This window comes from Grampus griseus (assembly GCF_964374135.1).
Source record: "Grampus griseus genome assembly, chromosome: 1".
Taxonomy (NCBI): domain Eukaryota; kingdom Metazoa; phylum Chordata; class Mammalia; order Artiodactyla; family Delphinidae; genus Grampus; species Grampus griseus.
In genome coordinates this window covers 171522786-171546012 of record NC_139017.1, presented here as the reverse complement: position 1 = coordinate 171546012, position 23227 = coordinate 171522786, and the positions used below count along the sequence as shown (strand labels likewise).

The 23227-nt window shown below is 45.2% G+C and overlaps 2 protein-coding genes across 4 annotated transcripts in view; one reads left to right on the top strand and one right to left on the bottom strand.

Moving 5' to 3' along the window:
• The window catches only part of CASP9 (caspase 9), a 30193-nt gene extending 19725 nt beyond the window's left edge, over window positions 1-10468 (bottom strand). For 2 of the 3 annotated variants that reach the window (XM_082660852.1, XM_082660853.1), the window contains exons 1-2: window positions 10319-10468; window positions 6214-6610 (exon numbers count right to left, since the gene is read on the bottom strand). In XM_082660852.1, coding sequence (XP_082516978.1) covers window positions 6214-6610; window positions 10319-10450 — 529 coding nt within the window. In that variant the 5' untranslated portion in view covers window positions 10451-10468. Of the gene's footprint in view, window positions 1-6213; window positions 6611-6712; window positions 7010-10318 lie in introns of those variants that run through there. The other variant, XM_082660854.1, reaches the window with a different exon arrangement.
• Window positions 10469-12692: 2224 nt separating this feature from the next.
• The window catches only part of DNAJC16 (DnaJ heat shock protein family (Hsp40) member C16), a 37511-nt gene continuing 26976 nt past the window's right edge, over window positions 12693-23227 (top strand). The window contains exons 1-4 of the mRNA XM_082651259.1: window positions 12693-12790; window positions 14627-14811; window positions 19405-19471; window positions 20489-20822. Of these exons, the coding sequence (XP_082507385.1) occupies window positions 14645-14811; window positions 19405-19471; window positions 20489-20822 (568 nt within the window). The 5' untranslated portion in view covers window positions 12693-12790; window positions 14627-14644. The remainder of the gene's footprint in view (window positions 12791-14626; window positions 14812-19404; window positions 19472-20488; window positions 20823-23227) is intronic.

Sequence of the window (23227 nt, the reverse complement as noted above, 5' to 3'; positions counted from 1 at the left end):
TCCAAAATATATTAAAAACTCATATAACTCAATAGCAAAAAACCCAAATAATCCAGTTAAAAAATAGGCAGAGGAACTGAATAGACATTTTTCCAAAGAAGACATACAAATGGCCAACAGGTACGTGAAAGTTGCTCAACATCACTAATCAGAGAAATGCAAATCAAAACCACAGTGAGATATACCTCATAGCTGTTAGAATGGCTATTTAAAAAGACAAGAGATAACAAATGTTGGCAAGGATGTGGAGAAAAGGGACCCCTTGTGCACTGTTAGTGGAAATGTATATTGGTACAGCCACTATGGAAAACAGTATGGAGGTTCCTCAGAAAATCAAAAATAGTAATACTATATGATCCAGCAATTCCACTTCTGGGTATATATCCAAAATAAATGAAACCAGGATCTTGAAGAGCTATCTGCACCCTCATGTTCACTGCAGCATTATTCACAATAGGCAAGACATGGAAACAACCCAAGTGTCCCCAGAAGGATGAATGGATAAAAAATGTGGTATATATACAATGGAATATTATTAGGCCACAAAAAAGAAGGAAATTCTGCCTCTTGCGATAACATGGATGGACCCTGAGGGCATTATGCTAAATGAAATAAGTCAAACAGAGAAAGACAAATACTATATGATCTCACTTACATGTGGAATCTAAAAAAGCCAAACTCATAGAAACAGAGAGTAGAATAGTGGTGGCTAGCTGGGGAAGTGGGGAAATGTTGGCCAAAGGGTACCAACTTCCAATTTTAAGATGGATACATTCTGAGGATCTAATGTAGAGCATAGTGACTATATTTAACAGTACTGTATTACATAGTTGGAAGTTGCTAAGCAAGTAAATCTTAAATGCTCTCATGACACATACACAAAAAGTGTTAATTATGTGAGTTGATGGATGCGTTAACTAGCCTTATCGTGGTAATCGTTCCATAGTATATCCATGTATCAAATCATCACCTTAAGCTTACACAATGTTATACGTCAATTATACCTAAATAAAACTTGAAATTTTTTTTTTACTTTTTACTTAAAAAAAGGGGGGGGCTTCCCTGGCAGTTCAGTGGTTAAGACTCCATGCTTCCACTGCAGGGGGCAGGGGTTCGATCCCTGGTCGGGGAACTAAGATCCTGCGTGCTGCATGGCGCGGCCAAAAAAAAAAGTAAAAATTACAAAAATAAAAAAAAAATAGAAATAAATAAAAAATTTTCAAAGGTACACAAAGCAAAATGGTTGCTCTTGAGAGGTCCATAGGCTACAGGGACATGTAGAAGGAGTAAACAGACAAAGGTACCAAAATAAAGAGGTAGGGAAGGCTCGAGGCAGCAGTCACAGCACTAACAAAGGCAGGGAGGGGTACAAGAGCATGGCACGCTTGCGGACCCTCACGGAGGACGACATGGTCAGATGTACCATGCGTGAAAGCCGTTTTTCCCAAAATGACAGCTCCCGTGGGGACAAGAAGCACATATGGACAAGTGTGTGTGCAAAAGAATCAGTCATAGCCTGAGCATTACTGGGCATATGCCCATGTCTCCAGCACAAGGAGAAGGGGGGAAGCACATCCTCTCTGCTGCCCAAGGGAAGGAGGGGTAGATGTCCTAGCGCTGGCCCTTGCCAACTCAGAAATCACAGAAGGAAGCCAACCAGCCTGAGTGCTCGCCCAAGGCAAGGCCCCACGTGAAGTCTTTTCCAAGAATGGCTTCACTGACTCCTCGGAGCAGGCCTTGCAGCTGCAAAGGACTGTCATTTATCCCCAGCTGCCAGAGGGGAACTGGAGACTCAGAGAGCTTGACTGTTAATAGAAGGTGAACACACTCACCAGCTCCACGGTGAAGGGGCCAGGAGACCAGGTAGGGCTAAAAAGCCAACTTTCAAGAAAGTTTTAGCCCAGGTAAGCAGGCCACCATGATGGCCAATTTATGTTTATGTGTCAGCTCGACTGGACTACAGGGTGCCCAGATATTTGCTTAAACATTATTTCTGGGTATGTCTGGGAGGATGTTTCTGGATGAGATGAGCATTTCAATCTCCAGAATGAGTAAACAGATCACCCTCCCCACGGTGGGTGGCACCGTCCAATCCGTTGAGGGCCTGAATGGAACAAAAAGGTGGAGGAAGGGAGAATTCACTCACTCTCTGCCTGACTTTGAGCTGGTCATGGGTCTTCCGCCCCCAGACTGGAATGTACAGCATCAGCTCTCTGGTTCTCAGGCTTCTGGACTTGGACCACAAATATACCGTGGGCTTTCCTGGGTCTCTAGGAGAGCAGACTGTGGACCTTTCAGCCTCCACAATCACGTGAGCCAACTCCTTATAATAAATCTCTTTATACATCCCTATATCTATATTCTGTTTCTCTGGAGAACCCTGACTCATGCCGCCACCAACAGCTCTCCCAGCCCGCCCCCTGCAAGCGGTCCTGGCTGAGACAAGCAGTGACAAGGCATCATGTCCAAAACTAAGAAAGTTAATTCCATTCTGAAGGAAAAGGCATTTCCCACCGAACATCAAAAGACAAAGCCACCCACTCTGGTAAGTCCCCCAAAGCACTGTATTCAATTTCTTTGAGGCACTAACCACAGCGGTGATTAAAGACCCAGCTATGCAGGCATGGATTGAATGTCTGACCCTCCCATGTGAAGGCATGGACTCTGCAGCTTTGTTTAATGCTGCGTCCCCAACACCAGGCTGATGCCTGGGTCTCAGCAAGTACTCAGTAAATATCTGAGTGAACTAATGAGTAAATGGCACAAAAACAGGAACAAGAAAGAGAATGAGAGAATTAGTTCTTTATGAGGCAGTAGATGGAGTGGATCTGGACTTTGGAGCCAGAGTCCCTGGGTTCAAATCCCTACTCTACCACTTACCAGCTGCGTGACATTGGACAAGTTATTCAGTCTCGGGGCTGCTACAGTTCCCATCTGTATTACTGGATGAGAGGAGCAACTACCAACCTCATAGGGCTGCAGTGATGCCTCAGTTCATTAGTACATGTGAGGTACATAAAACCCGACACATTTGACAACTTAATAAAAGTGAGCTCAGCTATGATTATTATTAACACTCATACTCCAGAGCAGTATGTATATACAACCCCAGCACTCTCGACATTTTAAGCCAGATTATTCTTTGTTATGCGGCTGTCCTGTGCATTGTAGGATGTTTAGCAGCAACGCTGGCCTCTACCCACTAGAGGCCAACAGCACTCACCCACCCTCAGTCGTAACAACAAAGTATGTCTCTAGACATTGCCAAATGTCTCTTGTGGGGAGGGGAGATTGCCCCTCCCCCTTGAGAAACCTTGACCTAGAGCACATTTTCCCATATTAACTTATTAAAGGCTCTGAGAAGTCCAGCTGATGGCCCTAATCCTACTCATCCACTGGTATGACTACAGAACTCTTCCTTTGTGGGTCACCATGAAACCGACCTTGGGAAACATTCCTGTGCAGTACTTAGGAGCCTCCAGCCCAGCTCCTAAAAGGGACATCCTTCAGCAGATCATGGGTGGATGGGGCAGTCGCTCTATTAAGCCAGGAGACCAAGGCCCAAGTCCTAGCTCTGACCTTGAACTTGCTTTGTGACTGAGTTGTTCTCAGAGCCCAGCTTCCTCCCCTGTAAATGGGGCATGATAACAGAGGAGCTTGCCCTGTCTACCACTGCACAGGGTTGTTCTGATGACCTGAAAAGCACTGTGTATCAATATATACATTTTAAAGTGAACTTATTATTGTTATTATCATTTACCCTTCAGATTTAAGCTCCCACTGGGAAAAAATATTCACAACAAACAGGAAATAAAATAACTCACACAAGACCAGGAAGCTTTAAGTCAAGACTGTTGGCCCTAAATGACTCACACTGACATTTCCCCGAACAAGATAGCAACAGTTGGACTTTGTATTTTCCCTCCCTCCCTAATGGTAGAATAATTCCAGGACTGGTCTTCTTCCCCAGACCCTCAGTATGTATGTTTGTTTCTCTGCGTTAATGAGTCATCCAAAATCATGCAGTTATCCAGCACAGAAAACAGACACCACTTTTTGCCCATCACATAGGAAAAAATGTTAATACTCATTGTTGGGAAGCGTGTGGGAAAATGGTCTCCTTCACTTATGGTTGGTGTGATTATAAAATGGCATGTTTTTGAAGTCCAAGTTGGCAGCATCTATCAGATGGGAACATGTACACTTTAACCCAGTAATTCCATTTCTAGAAATGTATCCCCAGTCGGAGATAGATGAACATGCAAGGCCACTGCAGAAACAACACAAATGTCCATTAACAGAGGTCGGATAAATGAAATACAGTGCAAAGTACATGTGAGACCATACAGCAGAGCAGACAGTGGGGAAGCCTGGACTGCAGTCCTGTTTCCACATCTCACTAACTACGTGATTTGGGGCAAGTCATTTCTCAATCTGTCACTCACTTTGCTCAACAGTAAACTGGGGAGTTCCCTGGCAGTCCAGTGCTAGGGCTCTGCACTTTCACTGCCGTGGCCTGGGTTCAATCCCTGGTGGGGGAACTAAGATCCTGCAAGCCGAGCAACACGGCCAAAAAACATAAACAAAACAAACAAACAAAAAAAAACCCAGTAAATTGGGAAAACTGTAGCACCTACCTTACAAGAGAGTTGGTAAGATTAAATTAAATCATTTATTGAGGGGACTTCCCTGGTGGCGCAGTGGTTAAGAATCCGCCTGCCAATGCAGGCGATATAAGATCAAGCCCTGGTCCAGAAAGAACCCACATGCTGCAGAGCAACTAAGCTTGTGCTCCACAACTACTCAGTCTGCGCTCTAGAGCCCGCGAACCACAACTACTGAGCCCACGTGCCACAACTACTGAAGCCCGCATGCCTAGAGCCCGTGCTCCCCAACACAGGGGAGACATCACAATGAGAAGCCCGAGCACCGCAATGAAGAGTAGTCCCCGCCCGCCGCAACTAGAGAAAGCCCACGTGCAGCAACGAAGACCCAACGCAGCCAAAAATAAATAAATAAATAAATATATCATTTATTGAGCACTCCAGACAGTGCCTTGCAAAAAGTAAGCACTCAGTAAGGTTAACCATTACTACTATTATTATTATTAGCATCCATGCAATGGCGCACTAGGCATCCATGAAAAAGGATGTGCTGGATCTCCATGTGCTGCCATGGAAACGAAGCCCTAACAAAAAACCACATGTCCATCAACAAGAGATGGTTAAATAAATTGTGGATGATTCAGAATAAGAACTACCTTGTAATGAAAAAGAACTAACTACTGATACGCACAACCACATGAATGAATTTCACAAACATAATGATGGCAAGAGAATCCAGACTCAAAGTTTACATAGGATTTCATTTATATTGAAGTTCAAGGACAAGCAAAAGGGATCTATGACAACGGAGCTCAGAATAGTGATTCCCTTGGATGGGGTAAGAGTGGGAATAGACTGGAAAGAGGTACAAGAGAGTGTGATAGGACACCAGAATGTTCTATGTCTGTTTTTTGTTTTGTTTTGTTTAAATTCCTTAAGTAGAAAATGCAATTTTTTAAATTTAACTTTATTTTTTTAATACAGCAGGTTCTTATTAGTTATCTATTTTACACATATTAGTGTATATATGTCAACCTCCATCTCCCAATTCATCTCACCACCACAACCCCCCACCACCCCCACAGAATGTTCTGTGTCTTCAGGATCTGGGGTTTGGTTATCTGTGTGTACACATAGGTAAAAACCACCCAGCTGCACTCTTCGGATTTCTGCATCTTACCAGATGCAGCTTTGTGACCCTGGGTGATGACTTAACTTCCCTGAGCCTCAGTTTCCTGTGCCTTGCAGGGCTGTTGTGAGGGAAGGAGGTAAGGGTATGTACGGTGCCTGCTTGGGGCAGCTGCCTCCCTCCTGCCCCCAGGCCTGGGCTAGTCCATACCACCCACCTGGAGCCAAAGGCAAAATCCTAAACAATAGTTTGATCTGGAAATACTGATCAAAACCTCCAACATCCAAAACAGACTTCAACACTTGCTTTTCAGAGCAGGGGCTCTCCTGAAGACCTACCAGAACAGTCCACCCATCCCCTACGAGTACTCAGAAAGACAACAGCAAAATTAAATTAAGCCTCACCCTACCCAGCTGTACCACTGGTCACTCCTCAATGACCGCTCAGCACACCCACCTACCACCCACTCTTGGTACTCACGGATTTCGCTGAATCCTCCAGAACCAATGTCCACTGGCCTGGGGGCCTCTGGTCTGAGAACCTCGGGCCTGAGCTTGGCTGGCCAGAGCTCCTCAGGCCCCAGCACCACCGGAGCGAGTTTTCCTGGGCTCGGCCTCGACGGATCCTGCTCCGCCCCTCTCAGCTCCTTTGGCTTGAGGCTCACTGGTCCGAGCACCACAGGCTTGAGGTTCAGGGGTCTGATGGCCTCTGGATCCTGCTTTGCTGCTTGTCTGCTGGTTCTCAGGAACGAAGCCAGAGTCTCCTGGCCTGTGTCCTCTAAGCAGGAGATGAACAAAGGAAGGGCCTGACTCCCTCGGGTCTCTAGATCTGTGATCAGCTGCCTGGCCTGATCTCGCCGAGACCCAGAGCCTGCCCGCTGTTTGGAAAGAAAGACATGGCACTATTATCCACGTGCCTTCCTGCGAATCTCACCCTGTCCCCCCATTCCCCATCTACCTAAGTCTAAACAATCAGGCACCTCTGCAAACATTGAGCCTGTAGTTGCACTGAGCGTGTGCCACCTGCCAGTCTTTATCTCTTCAGTCAGTATGTTGGAGGTGTCTGCGGTGTGCCCAGCACCGTGCCAAGTGCTGAAAATGCAGCAGCAAAGCGTCGCAGTCTTCAGGGACCAAACGTCTAGCGGGGGATGTGAACAGACACATCAACGACACAGCAAAGAGAGAAGTGACAGAAGGGAAAGCACATGGGGCTGGAAGGGCACAGGGGCACTCAACTCAGCCTTGGGGCGTCAGGGAAGCCTCCAGGAGGGGCTATCTTAGCTGAGACCCCAGGGAACATTAGGAAGTGAGTAGTGAATTCAGAGAAATGAGAGACATAAGGGGGGAGACAAAGTGAGAGAGGAGACCTTTGCACTGTTGTGTCAAGAAAGCTGTGGAAGCCACTGAAGAGTTTTAAGAAGGGAGTGACGGGGACTTCCCTGGTAGGCCAGTGGCTAAGGCTCTGCGCTCCCAATGAAGGGGGCCCAGGTTCGATCTCTGGTCAGGGAACTAGATCCCACATGCCGCAACTAGGAGTTCGCATGCCGCAATTAAAAGTTCCCGCAAGCTGCAACGAAGATCCCGAGTGATGAAACTAAGACCCGGTGCAGCCAAATAAATAAACAAATAAAAAGAAGGGAGTGACAGAGTCAGATGCCTTTTAAAAAATCATCCTGGGACTTCCCTGGTGGCACAGTGGTTAAGAATCCACCTGCCCATGCAGGGGACACAGGTTCAATCCCTGGTCCGGGAAGATCCCACATGCCGCGGAGCAACTAAGCCCAAGTGCCACAACTACTGAGCCTGCGCTCTAGAGCCCACGAGCAACAACTACTGAGCCCGCGTGCCACAACTACTGAAGCCCGCACGCATAGAGCCCGTGCTCTGCAACGAGAGAAGCCACCACAATGAGAAACCCATGCACTGCAATGAAGAGTAGCCCCCACTCGCCGCAACTAGAGAAAGCCCGTGCACAGCAACAAAGACCTGTCACAGACAAAAATAAATAAATAAATTTATTTAAAAATTAAAAATAAATAAATAATAAAAATTTAAAAATCATCCTGGGGGTAGGGTGGACAATGGCAGGGAGTGGGCCATAGCCAAGTCAGTTGGTGGCAGAGACTTTGCAGCTGGAATGGAGAAAAGCGAGAGGACATACCAGAGAAATAAGGAGCGGAAATGGACAAGACTTGGGCATTGATCGGGTGGACTGTGAAGTTGCAGGAATGGTCCAGGTTGACAGGTGTCAGGATGGTGGTACCAGACAACGAGACGGCGATCAGGTTATCTGCTGGTTGTCCTTTGAGGCCCAGCTCTGGGCAAGCTCCACAGGGATAAGACATCACCCTGTCCTCAAATATCCTACAGCACCGTGGTCCAAGAGAACTTTCCAGGATAATGGAAATGTTATCTGTGCTGTCCAATATGGCAGCCATCAGCCACACGTGGCTACTGAGAACTTGGGTCATATGACTGAGGAGCTGCATTTTTTGTTCAGTTTTAATTACTTGATATTTACATTGAAACAGCCACATGTGGTTAATGGCTCCTATATTGAATAGCACAGACCTTCATTGAGAAGGTAATTCTCATTAGCAAAATTAGCTGCATGCTTACTTCTCTGCAAGTAAATCGTGGTGTTTTGGTTTCTCTCAACATTTACTGAACACTCACAGACACTGTGTTAGATGCATCATTTCATTTAGTCCTCCTCAACAAACTTAAGGGGTTAAATTACAATTATCCCCACCTTATGGGTGAGAGAAACTGAGTCTAAGAAAGGTGCTGCAACTTGCTAATATGTAACAAAGCCAGATGACAGCCCAGATCCATGTGGCTCCGCCATACTAGGGGCGGCAAAATGGTGGCCCATTGTTCAGAAGACATTCTTTAAAAATTCCAAATTTGTTGCTAACATTTTTTTTTATATTGGAGTATAGTTGATTAACAATATTGTGTTAGTTTCAGGTATACAGCAAGGTGATTCTGCTATATACATACAAGTATCTATTCTTTTTCAAATTCTTTTCCCCTTTAGGTTATTACAGAATATTGAGAAGAGCTCCCTGTGCTATTTTTGCTAACATTTAAAATCAGGGAACTCGACATCGAAATCAAGATTTCCAGCTTCTCGGGAATTCCCTGGTGGTCCAGTGGTTAAGACTCTGCGCTTTCACTGCCAAGGGCCTGGGTTTGATCCCTGATCAGGGAACTAAGATTCCACAAGCCACACAGCGTAGCCAAAAAAAAAAAACCCTAACCTGGCAACACTGGGCCAACATTCTGGTATAACCATACTCATCTGGAGCTGGGGGGCAGGGCAGAGGCTGCCCGCTCTAGTGCCCACCCATTGGGCCTCCAATGACATTCGAGTTTATGACTCCTGTGAATGTCCCTGATGGCAAGGGTATGGCCTCAAATCACTTCCACTCCTCAGTACACAGCAGATGCTCATAAGACTTCTTGTAATATTATTATTCATTGGCAATTTTCCATATGATATTTATCCTATTAAAGACTTCCTCACTGGATCAGGCCAAGTTCCTGGATGATGCAGAAACTGGCCTGCAAGCAGCCCACAGGGCACTGTGCAAGGGCTTCCTAGAGGAAGCCACACATTCCCACTGTATCTTGTGGTAAAAAAATACCTCCTGTGGGCTTCCCTGGTGGCGCAGTGGTTGAGAGTCCGCCTGCCGATGCAGGGGACACGGGTTCGTGCCCCGGCCCGGGAAGATCCCACATGCCGCAGAGCGGCTGCGCCCGTGAGCCATGGCCGCTGAGCCTGCGCGTCCGGAACCTGTGCTCCGCAACGGGAGAGGCCACAACAGTGAGAGGCCCGCGTGCCGCAAAAAAAAAAAAACCTCCTGTTCCCTCCTGACCTCACAGGCCTGTGGGGAGAGTCAAATAAGGCAAAGACATGACAGTGCTTTTAAAGAGAACCTCAAATGTTTGACTTTATTATTCTCTTCATTACCTGCAGTAGGCCCCTCATCTCCAAACCCCTTACAAAACATAATCGTAACTCATGAGGGGCTGGCCAAGGAGGACAGGGCACAGCCAGCTACCATATGATGTGCCCTCACTCTGTGCCTGAAACTTTACTGTTTCACACCCGTTATCTCTTTTAGCCCTCAGGACAGTACTGCTGTTGTCCCCACTTCACAGCCCAGGACACTGCAGATCGAAGAGGATACAGTGTCAGGCAGTCTGACCGCCCAAATGGGTTTCCTGAACCTCCACGTTAGAAGAGGAAAAAACAGTACACCGCTGCAGCAGCTAACGGTGTACTCTGATGGAATCGCTTTAGCAAACCCTCGAAAAGGCGTTTGGGGTTGTTTGGTTCCTCTGGGCAATTTAGTGGGCTCGACGCCCTCCGGGAAAACGGGGTTCCCTGACAATGGTTCCCCAAATGGAGCGGGTACTGCATGGCACAGACGCGAGAGGAGAGGGCGGGAGCTCGGCCATTAAGTCACGGTGTGGCTTCAGCAACCCTCTCCGCGCGGCCTCGCTGTCCCCGTCTGTGACCTGAAGTGTGCGCGGCGCGGGAAGCTGGGGGCGCCGGCTGGGGGGGTGGTGGGCCGCACCTGGATGTCCTCGATCATGTCGGGGGTGAAGAGCTCGCGATTCAGCAGAGCGTCCCAGAGCGCGGCCACCTGCAGCTCGCCGACCAGCCGCAACCGGGACTGCCGCAGGAGCCGCCGGTCAGCCTCGTCCATGTCGGACAGACGGCAGAGGCCCCGGCCGCCTCTGAGCGCTTCCGGGTTTCGGCCGCCGAGCCCCGCCCTCTCCTCAGGACCTGCCCCGGGACCTGCCACCGCGTTCCGCCCCGCCCCCATCTCCCCACGCCCCTGGGTCCCGCCCCCAGGCACCGCCCTCGAAACCCACCCCAGCGTTACTGCACCGCCCTCCGGCCCCGCCACCTCACTACCTCTAGCCCCTCGGCTCCGGCCCCGCGCCCTGCCACGCCCGCAGGGTGCGACCCGCCCCCAGGGCACACCCGCGCAGCTCCGTCAAGGGCCCCTGCGAGAATTCATTACCACTTCGCTTTCGCAGACTCGGAGTGGGTTACTCTTCTAGTAAGAGACTGTCATGCCTGGAGCGATGGTCTGTCCCGCCCCATTCGACCCTCTCCTGGGCATGATTCCCCTCTAGCCCCCTGCCCTGCCCCCAATGAAACCATAAGTCTCCGCCCCGTGCCCAGATATCCTGGTTTACTTTGCCAAACTTGTCTCATGCAACCAAGTCCACCTTATAGGTCTCCCATTCCCCTCTTCCCTCCCTCCCACCCTAGCACCTCCCACAAAGAAAAAACCCGGCAGAAATCATGTCCTCTGATCCGTTTGTACGGCTCATTTCCTCATTTCAAAAATTGCTCCTATGTCAACTATATTTCAATTAAAAAAACATTGTGCTAGCCACTTTACATTGTATTACCTCATTTCTCCCTGACTACAATCCTACCAGGGTGATAGTCTTTTCCTCCATTTCCCAGATGTGGACGCTGGGGCTGTAGGAAGTGAAGTCACTGTTCAAGATCACAGAGGTAGTAAGTGGCAGAGGCGGGTGGGATTTAAACCCGAGCCCAGCTCAAGGTCCACACACAACCGGGAATCCACTTTAGAATGTATTCTCTTGAGCAGTGAAACCTCAGCCCCATTCATCCATTTATTCCCGAATATTTGTTGAGATCCTATCTGTGCCAAGGTCTGTAGAGGCACCAAGAATATAGAGACGAACAAAACAGACTTTAAAAGGCCTGCTTTTATTTATTTATTTTGGGCTGTGTCAGGTCTTCGTTGCTGCGCGCGGGCTTTCTCTAGTTGCAGCAAGCAGGGGCTACTCTTTGCTGAAGTGCGCAGGCTTCTCATTTTGGTGGATTCTCTTGTTGCGGAGCACAGGCTCTAGGCGTGCGGGCTCTAGGGCTCATGGGCTTCAGCAGTTGTAGCGCGTGGGCTCAGTAGTTGTGGCTCATGGGCTCTAGCGCGCAGGCTCGGTAGTTGTGGCGCATGGACTTAGTTCTTCCGCGTCGTGTGGGATCTTCCCACGCCAGGGATCAAACCTGTGTCCCCTGCATTGGCAGGTGGATTCTTAACCACTGCGCCACCAGGGAAGTCCAAAAAGCCCTGCTTTTAGGTGCTTACATTCCAGTGGGAGGAGACAGATTATAAACAATGTAAATAAATAAAAGATACAGTATGTTAGATAGTGATAAATGCAAAGGAGATAAAGACTAAATAAGCAGGGCAGGAGGACATGAAATCTCTTTCTTTACATCCCCAAGGAACCTATGTCATTGGCTCAATGAAAGTTTACCTCACTCACTTGTGCCCCTCCTCCACCGCCCCCACCAGCATCACCATACACATATCCCTTTCCCGTGCTTAGGACAGGACCTGGTACATTCTAGAGTGGAGATCGCTTTTGGTTATATAGGATTAGGAGTCCTGGATTCTAAGCCTTGGGCAAGTCCCTGCCCGTCTCTGGGTCTCAATCTCCCCCATCAGGATACGGTGGAGTTGGACTAGAAACGATCCCTAAGGTCCCTTCCAACTCTGACGCTCTAGGATTCTATGAATAGGGTTAAAGAGAATATAGGGACCAGCGACTGCTTCCCCACCCCAGCAACTGTTGTTAGACAAGGGCCATCTCCTGGTAGAAGTGGAAACTCCTCCCTGGGAAGGGGAGGTGTTTTGGCATCCCATCATGCATCGCGACTTCGCCTCGCTAGGAAGGACGTTTTAGCCTCTTTGGTCGCCACCATCCTTTTGGATCCAGCCGGAGCGCGAGCCTCGTTCCTATGACAACCGCGCCAGGTCCACGCGCAGACGGCGGGTGGCAAGGGTCAAAACAGATTTTCAAAGTTGAAGCCCTAGAACTGTTCAGTCCGCGCCTTTGGTGCGCCGGGCCTTTAAGTGCCACGTGACTGCCCTCCGGCTCGTCCCTCCTCTTTCCCCTCCCCAGGCCCCGGCGAGCGCTGGTGTGGACCGGAGGCTCTCGGCACCGCGGACTAAGTGGAGCACGGACGTTGCAGCCGGTTAGGACGGTGCCCTTTCCAGGTAACTACTTCCCGGCGTGACGCGCGGAGCCGCAGACGCGGCGGGGCCGGGCGGGCTCAGGGATCTCCCGTCAGTTCCTCCTCGTTCCCGGTCCCCGCTGGGCCCGGGGGGAACCCGGAGCCGATAGGGCCTGGCCCAGGGTTCTCGGGGGCGGCGAGGGATGCGGCTGTCTCCTGGAGGGTTGCGACCTCCGGGGGGAGCTCGAGGCGGGGCTCAGAGCTAACCATGTCTTTGGGACCGGCTGCCTGGTCCGGGGTATACTGCCCGAGGGCGATAGCCTACCTGTTGGGCAGGTTGTTTCCTGCCTTGAGGCCGGCACCGTCGAGCTGTCAGCAAAAGAACACAGCCCCCCGGCACTTGGGCCCTCTAAGTGGAGGCGACTGACACAGTTGAATAAGGCACTGGTTGCACTGCATGGTACAAAAAATAATGGCAGTAAATACCGCTTATTGGCTGCTGACCCCGTGCTCAGTAAATCCTTTACATACGTTTAACTCCCATTTTGATCCTTTCAAGGTGGTATTATTTACCCCCATTTTATGAAGGAGGACATGAGGCTTAGCAAGTGTTAAGTAATTTGTCCAAGGTCATAAAGTGGTAGAGGACAGACCCCAATGTTAGTCTGATTCCAGAGTCCATGTGCTTAATTAGTAGCTACATCACCTTCTCAGTTTTTAGCGTGCTGTATGTGTTTTGTGAGAGAATAGGTTATAGATTGCCTTTACAGAAAAGAAACGGGTTTGTTTTAGGATTTTATTCAGCATGCTTGCAGTCCTAAACAGTGGCCATCAGATTAGTCAATTTCTTGAGGATTTAGACTCCCACTTGTCAAAATCCACAATGTTACAGCTTTGCCTCCCTTAAGTAAGGTGTCATATTAGATACTTGATCCTTAAAATTTTAGTGATTTGTGAGAAACCAAGATATGGCCCTTGAAAAATCATTGTGTGATATCACAAAGATCATACTCCTGGAGTGTAAATGTCCCTGCAGTACAGCACTACCTTGTTCATTTACCAGCCAGGATTATTTCCAAAATCCACAGTGAATTCAGTCACTGCACTCACCAGAGCTGGAGCTTTAACATTTGAAGACCATGCCTGGTCTACGATCTTTGCCATTAATCCCCCTTCACATGGCAAACTAAAATTTTTCTCACCACTTTTTTTTCATCTGAGGTCTCCATTTGTAATGACGGTATTGCTAGTGATTAAAGAACAGCTTCTTATTTTCTTGTTTGAATGGGCATGGTGAGAAAGAATAGAATTGGGGCACAAAAAGTTGTAACTGCAGTTTTTTTTTTAGAGTATTTCACTTTCATTCTTATACTTGTTTAACTCCCAAGAGCATCACAACTATCTCATTTTGTAGTTTTGCACATGGTAAATCTTAAGATTTCATGAATTTGTTTAGCATGTGCTCAGTGAGGTATTCTCTAACCACATATTTTAAGTTTAAACTATTATTGTTAGAATAAGTGAAATAGTGTATTTGAGATGTAGTTGCCTTGATTTCCCTGTGTATGTTTTCCCACGTTTGCTTATTATTTCTTCTTCTCATTCGTTTTCAGTCATTTCTGAAGCTTTTCTGATACAAGGATTTTGGAGAGTTGCTATTCTTATTGCTCATCTCTTCATCTATAATAGTTCTTATTTGTGATATTCAAAAATAGTAGCAAGATTGTTCATTTAAGAAGATGTGGTCAAACAGCTTGGCACTTTTCCTGCAAAGTATCTTTTGTTTTGTTTTTCATCTGTATATCTTATACCTTTACCTAGAAAGCAAGACTCTCCAGATTTCTACCACTAAAACTTACTGCCTCTTCAATCATTTCAGCTCTGGAAAGGAAGAGAAATGGAAGTGAAAAAGTTGAGCATTTCCTGGCAGTTCTTGATAGTTCTGGTTCTGATCCTGCAAATTCTGTCTGCGTTGGATTTTGACCCATACAGAGTCCTAGGGGTCAGCCGAACAGCCAGTCAGGCTGATATTAAAAAGGCTTATAAGAAGCTCGCCCGGGAATGGTAGGTGAAACAAAGAAATAGCAGTTTAAAATAAGCTAAGCAGTTTTAGCAGGAGAATGAAGCCTAAATTATGGTTAGCTTTTATTTGTCTCTGTTTCTGTGTTCATTAAATATATAATATATATTTGTCTAACGTATTTTATGTGGAAGGACTTGTATTCGTGTGATTCTAGAATTTTTAGTGATGAGATCCAAAGCCTCTGTTAACTATGAAACCCCCTGTTAGGAATTCTTTGGCTTAAAGAATTGCCTTGATACTGTTCACTTATTTAATGTTAAAGTAAGTAGGAGGAAACTTTAATAAATATATTTTTAATATATATTATAAATTATATATATATTTATATATATAGTCAAGAGTGGATAAGCTGCCCTTCCCGTGATTCATAAAGTAACTCTTTTTTTTTTTTTTGCGATACGCCTGTCACTGTTGTGGCCTCTCCCATTGCGGAGCACAGGCTCCGGACGCGCAGGCTCAGCGGCCATGGCTCACGGGCCCAGCCGCTAAGCGGCATGTGGGATCTTCCCAGACCGGCGCACGAACCCGTGTCCCCTGCGTCGGCAGGCGGACTCTCAACCACTGCGCCACCAGGGAAGCCCCGTAAAGTAGCTCTTTATGAGTGCCGTTGCTAAACGGAACACTATCCAGTCCTATTGTCTAGATTATTAATTTTTAAGCTTTCAAAAAAATTTTATAGTAAGAGCTTTTGCCCTCAATTTAGTAAGAATATTCAGGAACTGAGTACATTACTTTAAAAAATTATCACATAGAAAACTCTTAATTTTACCTGTAGACATTGGGGAATAAGCAAGTGTTTGTGATTTAGCAGGCTAGCAATAAATTTAAACCTTATTTTGGACAAACATCAGTTTCTTCCACCGATGCCTTGGACATGACACAGTAGAAGCGCTAGATTATATAGCTGGAGGGGAGCAGCAGGAGGAGGAAGGGATGGTGAGGATACAGGCGGCTAAAGCTGGGTGGACCAACCAGAAGTAAGGAGAGGAAGTCTGGGATGGGAGCCATCATCAAGTACCTACTGCATGCTAGGCTCCAGGTTCTACGCTGTTTATCTCATTTAAACCTTATAATTACCCTTTGGGGGCGGATATTGCTGTCCCTGTTTTTCCGGGGAGGAACTAGGCTCACGGTTGGTAAGTCTGTATTACCTGTGGGTTCCATAGGTTGACCTTCCGCACCAGCAGGTAGTTTATTGCTGTTTTCTTTTTCTTTTTTTTTTTTTTTTTGCGGTACGCGGGCCTCTCACTGTCGTGGCCTCTCCCGTTGCGGAGCACAGGCTCCGGACGCGCAGGCTCAGCGGCCATGGCTCACGGGCCCACCCGCTCCGCGGCATGTGAGATCTTCCCGGACCGGGGCACGAACCCGTGTCCCCTGCATCGGCAGGCGGACTCTCAACCACTGAGCCACCAGGGAAGCCCTGCTTTTTTCTTTTTTAATCACTTACCCATCTGGGCAGAAGCGAGAGTGAGTGGGTTAGTGTCTGGGTGGGTAGGAAGTTATGCAGGAGCAAAGCTGCCACGTGCAGATGACACTGCAGGCTGTGCATGACTGTGCCTGACACCATTTTTCTTCAGTGAGAGATGCGTCTGAGTATTCAGTTGGTTGCAGTAAAGGTGAAAGATAGTTTAAAATATACTTTTGAATGTTTTGAATATGTAACTATCTTAGACCATATATTCATATCATGAGGAACCCAGAATTGGATACTAAAAACACAATCTCTGATTATGCATGGCCTCTTTCCAGGGACTCTACAGCAAAGTTGCTTTTTTTTCTACATCATTTCAGACGCTTGCCTCTTTGTATTTAAAGCAAAATACATAAATCTGCAATTCATAAGGTAACAACATTCTTTTAGACACAGTGTGGCCTTTGAAGTAATTCACAAGGTAGCAATATTCTTTTGGACAGGATATGGCCTTTGACACAATTTGAAAGCAGAAATGATAGCTTGGTTATGTGGGATCTATTAAAATGTACAGCTGTGACTTTTCTATCTTCCAGAGCTAAAAAAGGTGTTATGATATTAATTAAATAAATCATACGCTTCTCCTCCTTAATTAGAGTCTCTCTAGGCATAATATGTCACCATAGAAAGTCTAAAGTTTGATCCGATGAAAGTCTAAAATTTGACTTCACCTTTGTATTTTCACTGTACTATTATTTTCTGCTGTTTTGGCCATGGCAGCATTTTATCAATGAAAGAGTTTGTTTCATTTCATAATGGTTTCATATACAGTCGGCCCTTGAACAACATGGATTTGAACTGTGCAGTTCCATTGAGCCCCATGTTGTTCGAGGGTCAGCTGTACACTGAAAATAGCAGTTTCCCAGTTTGTCTTTTCAGAATGAGCTGTCACAGTGGGGAATGGTTCATTATTGAATTGGATTTGTAACCTTCCTCTGCTGTTTCACCACTTAATAGTATTTCTTACATTGCTCAAGAGCTTTCCCTTTGCTTGGTGAAACCTCTGGTGGGTTTTTTTTTTTTTTTTTGAGAGTTTTATTTGGCAAGAATTTTTAGGGCTTCAAGCCCGAGAGGCAGCATCTCAAGTAATCCTGAGAGAACTGCTCCGAGGAGGCGATGGGGGGAGCTAGGATATATAGAGGTTTTGCAACAAAGGGCAGGTAGTCCAGAAACCATATTAAATTACTTTTTATCTCAGAAAAACTGTTTCTCTCCCAATAATTAAGTTTTATTATCGGTACTTTTCTTTTGTCATCTACACCGGCAGAATAACTCCTCCCACCCCAAGAAAAAGGCATCATAAAATTTGATTTGAAGCAAATGGGTATAATGTAGTCATTCACCCCAACAGTAATTGATTGGTCTGATACTTTCCTATATTACTTTTTCTACCTTTGTTTTTTTTCCCTTAAAGGTAGCGTTAGACAGCCAGTAGATACCAAGTACAGTATTTTCTTCACTTTGAAATTTAAAGGGTGTGTATAATATTGTAGTCTGTGAAATGTTTCATGTACACTGAAAATAGCATTAGATGGTACTTTCCTAGAGCTGAATTTATCCTTTTCTAAATGTTTTCAACTTTGTGGTATCTTCCTGTAATAAGGAAAATATTCCTTATAAGCTAAAACCGTCTTATGGTATCCTCCTTGTTCTTGGGCCTTGGATTCCTCTGTTTCAGGATCTGTGGTTTTAACCCAGGTCTCAATAGTCTGTCTTTGGTTCAGTCTCCTTAAAAGCTCCTTCCTACCCTTCCCTTCTTCCCCTACAGAGTTCTGTATGTTAAATCTTCATTTGTGCAATTGCATAATTTTTATCTTCTCAACCTTTGGCCTAAGTTGGAACATTGAAAGCACTTTTTTTTTTTCCAGTCATCCAGAAACATACTTTGGAACCACCATCTTGTTTCCTTAAGTCATTATTTTCATTGACATCTAGCTGAGATTTTTTTCCCTACTAATATTCGTAACAGGATTAAATATTTAAGGGAGGAATGATGTCTAAATTCAACAGCCAATAATTTGAAGGTTTTTTATTTTTAGAGAAGTCAGAATATTGGTGTAATTCATTCAAACATGTTCCTGCTAGAATAAGTTGGTCAAGTTGTAAATTTTTTTTATTCCGATATACTTGGTGCTGTTTTTAGTAGTCATTTGCTTCCCAGTGGATTGTTTCTTTCCAGAACCTTTGCTAGAGGAAATGTACTAGAAGTTAGCAGGAGTGATTACAAAAAAATAAGCTCTGTAATAGAATCTCTTAATAAAATGAACATTGAAAAATCAGTTGGTATAAAACACTGATTTAGATCTTAAGCGGTTCTAAGGAAATAAAACCCAGCCCCTACTTTCCAAAACTTTAGAATCCCCAAAGCTGAAATTGGTACCAGTACAAGAAGATTACAGAATAATATATGGCAGCAAGATGGATACAGTTAATTGCCAACTGTGTATAATAGCAAATATTAGTTCCAATATTAGTTGAAATCACTTTGTACAAACTAGATTTTTCTCACATTTTAAAACATGTGGCCTTGTAATTATTATCCATTTGTAAGTAGGCAATCAGGCAGGTGGGATAACCAGGGGAATAGTGAAAACTAAAATGTTCTAATTTGAACATCAGCAGCAAGATACCATTTGGAACATGGTTGTTACTAAACAAATTCATGGAATATCCTAAAAACTGTTTGCTTTGTCTACCTGAGTTGTCAGAAGAAATACCTACATTGATACCATTCTAACATTGGGATGAAATGCTGCCATCCTGGGAAAAGAAGTTGGTTCTTACGGATAAGTGACTTGACCCTTGAGCTCCAGCAGTGTTTGGGAGCAGTGTAAAGACAGATACACATCCCACCCTTCCTCAGTGAGAGCCTGGAGTGCTATCTGGTGCATTGAACATGTGCCCAGCTGAAGCGCTTTGGGAAGAAATTGCTTGTTCACAGTTTATTTACTGTAGTCACGTGAAGCAACTAATTGCTTCTCCCATTTTGAAGAAACTGTCCTAACAGAATGCCCTTCCCTTTGCCTCTGTGTGTACGAAGATGTCAATTGACCATGTGTAGAACAGTAAATCCGTCCTCACTGCCTGCCCCTTTGTGTTTCAGGCATCCTGACAAAAACAAAGATCCTGGAGCAGAAGACAAGTTCATTCAGATTAGCAAAGCTTACGAGGTATCGTGGCAAACTTTGTGATGTATCTTTTAGCTCTTATAAAATATATCTTAGGTGATCAGTTTGGTAAAGTCCTCTCGGAGAGGGCATGTTCCCCATGCCCTTGACCCCGTTTCTAGGTGATGGTAGAGACAACATATTTGGCCACATCCAATATGTTGAAACTAGTACCTGAACACTCAGCTCTTAGGAAAACTGGCCTATTTTAAAGGCTTTAAATGGAATTTTAGAGTCACCCTGAACGTATGTCTCTATTTCCTTATGTTACATGCTCACTTTGGCAGCACATATACTAGAAACTTATATTAAAGAATCACAGAACAATTTGCCTATATTTATTAAAGTGAATTAAGGTTACAAATACATTTAAACACAACGTTTTTAACAGTTTTCCAACGTATCAGGTTAAGTAAGTTGGTCTGGAATATGCAAGAAAGATAAGTCCATGGCTTCCTGATTTGTGTAGGGTAATGTTCTTCCACAGACAGTGCTTGGCTTATAGAATGATGCTTCATCCTAAAACAGGTTCTTGAATTTTAGACGTCAAAGTTACTTCTAAGTAAGACAAAGTCAGCTAACATACAGTCACAGAATTCAATCCTGTGGCTACTTTTTGGTGTTCTCAGCTTTCCATACCTTCGTTTGAATGACTCCAACCTAGATGGTATGACTGAGTCAACGTTCTCGAGGTTGAGCCCTAGCGATCAAAGTTATATTAAGTTTTCTTTGCTTTATTGACGTGTTTAGTAGTGTGATAGCTCAGAATCTTTAAAGCCAAGATGATCATGAGTAGCTACACAACTGAAGTATTTTGTTTCTGAAATACTTAATTTTTCTATTAAGAGAAGTGTTTCATGGTATATTGAGTGATTGTGTTTAAAACATCTAATTGTGTTGTATCTTTACATTTATTTTTTTCCTATGTCTTCCAAGCTGCTTACAGGAAAGTCCTTTAGATGATCTCTTTTTTTTTCTTCGTTTCCCGGATTTCTTAATTTTTTTTCCCTTTCTTTATAGATTCTTTCCAATGAAGAAAAGAGATCACATTATGACCACTACGGAGATGCCGGGGAGAACCAGGGCCACCAGAAGCAGCAGCGAGAGTATCGCTTCCGCCATTTCCATGAGAATTTTTATTTTGATGAACCATTTTTTCACTTCCCTTTTAATTCTGAACGGCGAGACTCAATTGATGAAAAGTATTTATTGCACTTTTCACATTATGTGAACGAAGTGGTTCCAGATAGCTTCAAGAAACCCTACCTCATTAAGATCACCTCAGATTGGTGCTTTAGCTGTATCCATATTGAGCCTGTTTGGAAGGAAGTAGTTCAAGAACTGGAAGGGTTGGGTAAGATCATTTTATTCCTTGGAAGATGTTGGTATAGGAGAAGGTGACTTTTACATCTCTTGAATTTTATGGGATATTTGGGAGAAGGAACAGTTACTGTGACTTCTCTTCACAAATTCATGGTGACTGGTGTTTTCCTGGGGACACATTTTCAGAGAGGGGAAATGTGTAAGCCACTTTCATCAAGTTAGCGTTACTAACTGGAAGCTTTATCTATATAGTCTGCTAACATCTAGTTGAGGGCCTAATATAGAGGAAAAACTTAAAAATTATTGGTTGAACAAAGCAGCCCTCGAGCACCAGTTTTAATGCTGGTAGGATCTGTAGGTTATCCTTATGGTGTTTGTGATTTCACTCTGTGTATTAATTTGCCAGGGCAGCCATAACAAAATACCACAGACAGGGAGGCTTAAACAGCAGAAATTTATCTTCTCATAGTTCTCAAGGTCAGAAGTCCAAGATCAAGGTGTTGACAGGTTTGGTTTCTTGTGAAGCTTCTCTCCTTGGCTTGCAGATGGCCACCTTCTCCCTGTGTGTTCACATGGTCTTCTCTATGCATGTGTCTGGCTCTGGTGTATCACACTCTTTCTGTGACCCTAACAACCCCATTTTAACTTAATTACCTCTTTAAAGGCCCTATCTCCAAATATAATCACACTCTGAAGTACTGGGGATTAGAGCTTCAACCTGTGCATTTTGGGGGCATACAATTCAGCCTATAACCCATAGTATTCTAATGGTTATAGGTTACCACTCTCAATCACAGATTAGCCTTTCCTTTGTTCATAGGCACCACTTAGCGCCAGGAAAATTTTACTGATCCAGGAAGGATATTTATTTTAATAACTCCTAAAAGTTGGAATTACTGAATTAAATGTGTGTGCGTGTATATGTATGTGTTTTATAGGCATTAGCAGACCTATTGAGTAACTAAAAAGGGACAAACTCAACCATAGGGGCTGAGGGGCCTGGATTTCTCTGGAGAGCATGCACCCCTGAAAGCCATCAGTTCATTTATTCTAAAGCAGACATTTCAACCTGTTGTCCAGAGGCACTCAGGTAGTCAGATTTGCCAGAATGCTTTCCTAAGATGTAATCAAGTTCTTGGAAGACAAGGGAGTAAGTTTAGCACATTGTCTCACGTGTGGCAGGTGGTCAGCAGATGCTTTCTGTGGCGTCTGATGAACGAATGAGAGGCCGAGGTCAGGCGGAAGCCACCGGGTTCATCACACAGCACAGCTGCACTTTGTGCCATGCCAGGTGGTGTGCTGAAAATCATTTAACCTCTTCAGTCTAGGAGCTGACATTAAAACCCTATAGCAGGGCTTCCCTGGTGGCGCAGTGGTTGAGAGTCCACCTGCCGATGCAGGGGACACGGGTGCGTGACCCGGTCCAGGAAGATCCCACATGCTGCGGAGTGGCTGGGCCCATGAGCCACGGCCGCTGAGCCTGCGTGTCCGGAGCCTGTGCTCCGCAACGGGAGAGGCCACAACGGTGAGAGGCCCGCATACCGCCAAAAAAAAAAAAAAAAAAAAAAACCCCATAGCAGAACGTAAACATTGACCCAGTGCATAATTTAGAACGGTAATGCATTTACACCAAGGTCAGATCAGAGCCAACAGGCAAACATACATGACGTGAGGCAACATAGCACAGTGGTCAGCTGTTACGAACACATGCCTTGGAGTCATATAGACCAGTTTTCAGATCTCAGCTGTATCATTTACTACTTTGTGTCCTTGGACAAATTACTTAGCCTAAGTTTCTTCAGCTCTAAAATGGGGTTATAATGTCAAACCAACAGGATTGTTATGAATATTAAATGAGAAAAAAATGTGTTTTAAGTGCCTGATATATATGAAGTACTTAATAAATGAACCTTAGAGAATTTCTGGTTAACGGGGTTTTCTGGTTTACCAAACTAAAATTTTTGAAAGCACCTATTTTGTAAATTCCTCTTAAAAATCTTTCTCAAATGTTAGTTTTCTTCAGCTCATAGACTGTCAAGCACTGACCTTTGCCTTATTTTTAGCTAAAGATGATTAGATGATTAGAAGCTGGCTGGACAGGAAATGGAGGAGTAACATTCAGGCAAGAGGGAACAGTGCAGGCAGGGCAACAAAGAGCATCCTCAGAAGAGCCAGCAGCAGGGTGTGACTTGGGTGCAGGTGAGAGTGGAGGAAGCAGGAAGAGCATGCTGGGAGCCAGGTGGTAAGGATCCTTGAAGTCCAGGCTAAGGAAGCTGGACTTTATTGTATAGTACGTAGTAAAGCCAAGAGTGATCTAATCAGGTCTGTGCTTTAGAAAGCTAACTGTTCAAGCTGCGTGAAGGACAAATTAAAGAAGGTGAGAATAGAGGCAGGGAGGTTACCAGTCCTGGCAAGACAGCAACCATTGGCCTGAGC